The sequence below is a fragment of the Echinops telfairi genome, unplaced genomic scaffold (assembly GCF_000313985.2).
Source record: "Echinops telfairi isolate 266 unplaced genomic scaffold, ASM31398v2 ScPeMD7_7;HRSCAF=31, whole genome shotgun sequence".
Lineage (NCBI taxonomy): Eukaryota > Metazoa > Chordata > Mammalia > Afrosoricida > Tenrecidae > Echinops > Echinops telfairi.
In genome coordinates, this window is record NW_022103904.1 from 28324986 (window position 1) to 28332918 (window position 7933).

The 7933-nt window shown below is 46.5% G+C and overlaps 1 protein-coding gene across 1 annotated transcript in view; it reads left to right on the forward strand.

Moving 5' to 3' along the window:
* PCSK6 (proprotein convertase subtilisin/kexin type 6) overlaps positions 1-7933 on the forward strand; it is a 241318-nt gene that overhangs the window by 206192 nt on the left and 27193 nt on the right. Inside the window, exons 18-19 of the mRNA XM_045286304.1 lie at positions 2318-2514; positions 4481-4568. Coding sequence (XP_045142239.1) covers positions 2318-2514; positions 4481-4568 — 285 coding nt within the window. The remainder of the gene's footprint in view (positions 1-2317; positions 2515-4480; positions 4569-7933) is intronic.

The following is a 7933-nucleotide window of genomic DNA, read 5'->3' on the forward strand; positions in this document are numbered from 1 at the left end:
TCACTCACTCTCTCACACTCTCACTCACTCACTCTCTCATTTACTCTCGTACTTACTCTCATTCACTCATTCACTCTCACTCACTCTCATTCATTGACTCACTCACTCACTCACTCTCTAATTCACTCATTCTCACTCTCACTCATTATTCACTCACTCTCATTCACTGACTCACTGTCACTCACTGACTCATTCACTCACTCACTTTCATTCACTGACTCACTCTCACTCACTCACTCTCTCATTCACTCACTCACTCTCTCACTCACTCATTCACTCTCACTCACTCTCTAATTCACTCACTCTCATTCACTGACTCACTCTCACTCACTCACTCTCTCACTCACCCACTCACTCACTCACTCTCACTCACTCACTCACTCTCTAATTCACTCTCATTCACTGACTCACACACACAAAAAAAAGAATAGCTGGCATGATAAGAAAAAGTGGGATTGTCGTAATCTCTTAGGGCTGCTAAAACAAAATACCATAAAGCACCTCTCTTATCAGAAGAGCAATTCCTTGTCTCACATGTCAGAAGGCCCTCTGAGGGCTCTGAGAGAGAAACTGTTCTATGTCGCTCCTGGTTTCTGGTGGCTGCTGGCATCTGCTTGCTGCTTGTAGTTTCATTTTCATCTGGAGTCTTCACAGTGTGTGTGTCTGTCTTCCAATGTCTTCTCTTATGAAACAACACTCGAAGGAACTAGGAGCCAGACCCAACCTACTCTAGCTTGACCTAATTGACTGATCAAGTTTACAAAGGAAAAGCCCTACTCTGCCAACAATGTCACATTCACAGGTGCAGAGGTAAGGATTTCAACCAGGCTTTAGGGGGCACAGTTCAATCCATAATGGGGGTCATTATGAGCATGCCAGGGTCGCCAACCACTGGTGAGAATATGCACAAGTGCCTTTAAGGGCCTCTGTTTTCAGCCACCCTGTGTCCTCACTGCCAACTGCAGTGGTGAGTAGCACCGCTTCACACAGGCTGAGCCACATCCTTCATTTCTCAGTCTTTTGTCACGAGCTGGGTGTGGGCTTCACATATGCTCTCCTGATGACTCTCACAACAACCAGTGAGCCTTGCTTCCCCAAAGAGGTGGCCTTTTGCAGGCTCTGACCTGTGGGCACAAGATTGTAAGGTAGATTTGGCAACGGATGTTGCTCATTTCCCAGGACCAGGTTGACCATTCGGTGTTGAGTTGGCCATCTGTGTCCTTGACACCAGGCATTAAACTCTCTTCTGGACCCCTCCTGTTCTGGCACTTCCCACTGTTCACCTCCACCCAGTTCTCCCCTAACCAGTCTTCATGCTTCTCCACCATTCATTTTACCTTTCTGAGAGACCTGGGTAAACAGGGTTACTCCAAACCTGGCCTCTTCCCAGTCCTGATCTGACACATTTGCTCGGCCACACCCTAAACCTGCCCTACTACAGCCACACCTTCATGACCCCGAACAAAAGGAGTTCCAGCCTTGTTCCCACGTAGGAGACTGTCTGCTCCACCATTTCTGCCTAATTCTTGTTGGATGTTCACTGCTTGGTAGCAGTTAACCCACTACTGTGAACACCCCTCTTGACTGCTTTGTCCTGAACAGTGTAAATACATGAGTTTTCGTTGTAGCTGGGACATGTGTAGTGAGGCATGGACATGGCTCTTTCACCACCCCACATCTATGTACACTCTAACTACTGAGCCATGAGAATGACCAACAGACCCCTAGGTGGGGCCAGAGCTGGAAGTCTTAGTGCCTTCAGGCTCCATTGTCTTGGTGCTCTCAGGACACCAACCCCGCTTCAGGCCCTGCCGCTGGAGCAACTCTACAAAGAAGGACTCACATACGGCCTTCTCCCTGGGGACGGACAACAGGAGAATGGGTGAAGGGAGACATCTGACAGTGTACATGACAAAATAATATTTATAAATTATCAAGGGTTCAAAGGGGGGGGGACAAAAATGAGGAGCTGAGCTGATGCCAGGGGCTTACGTGGAGAGCAAATGTTTTGAGAATGACGAGGGCAATGAACAAATGTACAAATGTGCTTTATACAATCGATGTATGTATGGATTGTGATAAGAGTTGTATGAGCCCCCAGAAAATGATTTTTTTGAAAAGAAAGGGCTCAGATGCTTTCATCAGCCTGTGGAGCCTCTACCTGTGTTCTTACAGACCTGCCAACTGCACCAGCGCACAGGCTTGGACGTGAATTTTCAGAATTCACACAAGCCTTTGTTTCATCACAGTGTTGCTGATTTTCTGCCCTGCCTTGGCCTGCTTAATTGAAAAAGCCTAATGGACCTACTTCCCACAGGAAATGTGTGAGCACATGCCCCTTGGGCTACTTCGGGGACATGGAAGCAAGGCGCTGTCGCCGCTGTCACAAAGGTTGCGAGTCCTGTTTGGGCAGAGCCCCCACCCAATGCCTGTCTTGCCGCCGTGGGTTTTACCTCCACCAGGAGATGAGCACCTGTGTGAGCCTGTGTCCAGTCGGGTTTTACGCTGACAAAAGTAAGTGCATGTCCACAAATACAATACTTGATGAGTCTGCCCTCTTTAGGGTCGTGCTCCCTCTGCTTCCTGTATCCACTGCTCTGAGGGAGGACATGCTACAGAGGATAGGGAGGAAGGAACCGGGAATCAAAGGAGTCAGCCCTGGAGTTTCCTACAAACCTGGTCCAGACAGTTCACGGTGGACCTGGGACAGCTGATTGATAGCCATCATCAATGAAAAGTGGTGAAGCAGCAGAGCTAGCCCTCTCAGGCTGAGTCTGACTTCAGATATCCAAAAGGAGTTCCAAGAGTGTGCTACAGGTCTGCCATCTCGCCCACATGCACCACATGAGTCTCTAGAGCACAGGGCGTGTGCGTGGAACAGGAAGGAGAGGAGTCGGCACAAGTGTTGGCGATCGGTGTTTGACACAAGGAGAGCCCTCGAAGGAGGAAATGCTAAGTTGCAGTGGGGTCTTCGCACAGACAGGAAGTGGACTGTCCTCAACAAAGGAAGATGAGCCTGGTGGCCGCTGTGCTCAGCCCAGGTCACCAGTTGCCGTCAGGTTGACTCTGACTCATGGTGGCACCATTTGTGTCAGAGGAGAACTATGATCCATTGGGTTTTCAATGGCTAGTTGGAAGTAGATCCCCTGGCCTTTCTTCAGAGACACTTCTGGGTAGACTCAAACCTCAGTATTTCAGTTAGCAGCCAAGCGGGTTAACTGTTTGCATGACTTTGGGCCTCAGGAGAGAGGACTGCTCATTTTCAAGAAGCACTTTACAGATACTGTCTTCTGTTTACTGACCACACTCCTGAGAAAAGGGTGAGGTGTTCTTGCCTTCCAGCTGGGGAATGAAGCTGAGAGGGAAGAAAAGGGCCAGACCTAGTAACAGCAGAGATTGGATCAAACTCAGCTCTTTTGCCATTCTACCTGCCAGATGGGCCTCCAGCACCAGCCACAGTAAGATGGGTGGGATAGACAAACGTTCAGATTTCAGACTTCATGCCGGTATTTCACCAACTCACCTAGCCTTGGAAAAGGTGTAATGGAGCGTTTTGGTTTAGTTGATGGAGTAAAGTTGTCAAAAAAGCTATGGAGAAGCAAGTGTTTTGATGTCCATGATGGTGTAGGTAGCATGCCTTCCAATTCTGGGTTCTAGTGAGCAGGAGGCTTCTTGACCTGCTGTAATAATGTTGCTTTTCTAGGATAAAGGCCAGGATAGCTTTAAAGTCTTTAAAAGCCTCATTAAGTGAGCAAATACTCAAGTAAGATTCATTTCACAGCTTTGTAAGTCCCTGCCCCAGGATGCCAAAGAGCTGTTTCCAGTGGGGGCTCCATCATACAAGCCTCTCCCATAGCAGCACCGGTCAGTTTCTCCCCAACCTCCTCACTCAGCACATATGGTATGTGGGTGATGCCATGGGGAGGCTTGGGATGAGGCAACCCTGACCTTCAAGGACCAGAACAGTCTCTCTTCGAGACAAGTAATCCACCAATCAGTAATCACATGGGGGTATTTGATTAGGTGCTGCAGGGTGTGACTTGGATTATACTTTATCCAAATGCAGGTGGGAGCTTGGGGTTACCATCAGTTCAGTGGATACCATCTGTGAAAGCACTGGACTGAGCACCTTGGGCCCACTTCTCACTTTGATCAATATTTGTACCTGATTAATCTCTTGGCTGGTCTGGGAAGGGGCAGGGCTTCTCTAGAAAGGAGCCACCCCTAAAGGTGCTCATTTGTTTGAGGACTTTCATTTACCCGAGGAAGGAGGGGCGAGAGACTCTGATCCCATACTTGGGCATGCTGTTTTCAGTGTGGCCTCTGGTTTGTTAATGAATTCTTATCCATTCTGGAAACTGGCCCTAGTGAAGAGCTGTTTCTTCCACCCCGTTTTTGCAGTGCTACATTCTTTTTTACCCAGATTTTATTCACCTCCATTCTTCCCCTTATTTTCCTTATCATTGCTGTTTTTCTCCAGGTCAGAAAAGCTGCTTTAAATGCCACCCAAGCTGTAAAAAGTGCACGGATGAACCAGAGATATGTACCATCTGTAAAGAAGGATTCAGGTAAGGCCTTCACTTTGAACTTGGAGAGTGCCAAGTCCATTTATCAAACTCTTAACATCTTCTTTTTAAACGCAAATATTTCAGAGGCCTTGTCAGAGCAAAGATGCTGCATCTGTCAAATCATGTTTCCACTTACAGATTATTGTGGGCTTTTTATATTGGGACTCTAGAGGATTTATAATTTCTAGGTTTTATTCAACATCTGGAGGATTAATAAAAGAAGCAGTTTGTGGTATTTTAAAGTAGAGTTTACTGCTAGAAGGATGAGGAACATTCCTGAGAGTTCAGCTATCCCCTCTTTTAAGCATCGGTATCTTCACCTCCTCCACTTTCCTTCCAAGCCTGACAAGGAGTAGACTGGTGGAATGTCCAACCTTCTGGCTCTCCAACCCCTCCCCTTTCCCCCCACTCAGTTTCTGGAATTTTCTCTAGTTGGGGAGTTTGCTCTCTGAGGAAGCTTTTTATATCCCTGGTTCTCCGTGTGCTTGTGTCACCAACCTCAGCCTGATGAGGCTCAGCATATCTTTCCTTTAAAACTCTTACTGGAATAATGCTTTTTGTTGGAATGTTTCTAAATGTTGTTTAGTCCATTGACTAAAATCCCCTATCGTATTTGTTTCTCCATGTAACTATGTAGAAATCTCTCCAAAGCAAACTCACTGCCATCAAGTCAATTCTGACTCAAAGCGGCCCTATAAGACAGGGTAGAACTGCCAAGCTTAGGGTGGAGGGAAGCTCTCGGTGTGGCCACGAGCTGAGTGCTCCGTCACTCTACACCCTGTCCCTTGGGAAGGTCTGAGACTAGGGCCAGCAGCGGCCCTAATAGGGCCCTCCCTGAGCCAAGGGGAGGTGAGTTTTAAAAAACAAAACAGAAAACTGCCAAGCTTGTAACTCTGTAGGGGTAGAAAGCCTCATCTTTCTCCCTTGGAACTGGCTGGTGGTTTTGAACTGCTGGCCTTATGGTTAACAGCCCAACTCGTAACCAGAGTAACACCAGGGCTCCTATGTTGAAACCTAGAACCTTCTTTATTAGAAAGTATACTGTGAACTCTCCCACTGTGGAACCCAAACCCACGTTTTAAAGAAGAAAGGGTAAGATTGGCTAAAGCAGCGCTTCTCACCCACAAATGTGTTTGTTAGTCACCATAGCTCTTATGAAAGAGCAGATTCTGGTCCAAACAGTGGTGGGGCCTGAGACCGTTTTTCTAAGCCCCTTAGGAGATGCAGGTGCTGCTGGTCCAGTAGTGCCCTTTGCATAGAGAAGCAATGAAGGACGTCAGCCTATCACCCTCCCTGCACCCCAGGCTCTTTCTATTCCAATGCTGTTGGGACTGAGTACATCAATGGAGACTTGTTATGAAGGAAAGAGGGAACATTAGCTCCTATTCCTGATACTTCCAGCAATGTCACCTCCTGCAAGCCTAAAATCGACAGTATCATTATGCCCAACAGGGCAGCTAAACACTTGAGCAGGAAACACTGTCACTGGCTCCGTGGGATTGCCTATACCTTGCCCCTTTCTTTCCAAACACTGAATTTGGGAGCAGAGAGTCCATAAGCCTGGGAGCTGGAGAAAGGACAGAAACAGAGCCCCCAAAGCTACTCACTAAATCTGCTATCATTTTAACCTGTAACAATAGGATGGACTAGTTAAAAGGAGATCTCCAGAAGGAAAAGGAGCAAGAAAGGTAGCAGGAGCAGCCATGTAGGTGGCAGCAGTGGCCACTGGGGGGCCTGGGAGAGGCCAGCTGCAGGTCTCACTCCTGATCAGCCTGGATGGGATGCCTCCTCCTGCAATGGATCCTCAACACCAGGCTGGGAATCGAAGAGGTCAAGGAGGATTGCCCTTGGTTCCAACTCTTTTGGCCCACTTCTCAGGGACTCCTCTCTGCTTCTGTGGAGAGGTGAGGTTGAATAGTCAGTTCAGGTTTGGTGTCATGGAGAGAAATTGTTCTTGGCAATAGCCGCACAGGCAGAAGCAGTGGCCCAGTGAAATCAAGCTTCCAGAAAGGTGAGCAAAATCTAAAAACTTTGTCAACCATAATCCAAAAGTATAGAAAGTATACTTCTTTTGTTACCCAGTATCTTCAAATAATTAATGTCGTGTTAAAACAGAGATCAAGGTACTACCTCCCAGCCATCCTTCGCTTTAGAGGCATAACCGCGGTTATTAGGGACATGATATAATGCACGCACAGTGTCCTTGGTTTGTGGTAAGGAAGAGTCCTGGGTATGTATTTGCCTTAAATCTGAGGGGCTTGTATACCCCTGGCCTGCAGCATAAACATCTTCCCCTTCAATGCAGGAGTCTGGGCCCAACAGATAGACCTAGTGAGCTTGGTCAATAGGTTTAAGGGCAAAGCCATTTGGACTGCCTAATTCACATGCAACATAATTTTGTAAAGTGAAGAAATACTATGTACACTGACTGTGCTGGGTGCTATCCTGATGCTGTGATGGTTATACTTGACTGGGCTATGATTCTCAATGGTTTGACAATTGTGATAAGTTCATCTCTCATGATGAGATCTGATAGTGTAATCACATTCATGATGAGAGCTGCTATAAGCAACCTATCAGTTGAAAGGGAATTTTTTCAGGATTATGAACTGTTTCCAATATATATGGATGTTTTGGCAAAGCTTGCTTGTTTTGTTTTTGTTTTTTCTTTGGTGGATCTGGTTCCTATTCCTGGCTCATCACCTCTAGTTCTTTGGACTCAAACCAGTGGCCTTCCCTGTTGCCTGCCACTCCTAGATTTATTAGCCTTTAAATCTTGTGAATTAGCAGCGTGCCACCTTATTTGCCAACCTTGACTTTATCTGCGCCTGGATCCAACAGCCTGCCATATGACCTACAAATCTTGGGTTTGCCAGCATCTAGCCTGAATCTGACCCAGCTTCTATCACCCTGTGAACCATTTTCTTAAGATGGTAGTTTATTTACCTTCAAGTCTTTAAGACCCTAGACACTATATCTTTTGATAGCCAGACTCCATCAGCTTTCTTCACCACATTTGCTTATGTACCCACTTTGTCTTCAGCAATCATGTAAGGAAGGTGAGCATCATGGGATGCCAGTTTAATAAAACAAAGTATTCTTGCATTGAGGGAGTACTTGAGTGGAGGCACAATGTCCATCTGCTACCTTAATACTACACCTATAAATGTATGCACATAGACCTATTTCCCCAACATCATATATAAATATGTTTACACATGTACATGCCTGTATTTACACCTCTATAAATACCCCTTGCCTCCTAGTTCCTTCCTCTATTTCCTTTTACTTCCCTCTTTTTTTTAATCATTTTATTAGGAGCTCATACAACTCTTATCACAATCCATACACATATCAATTGTGTA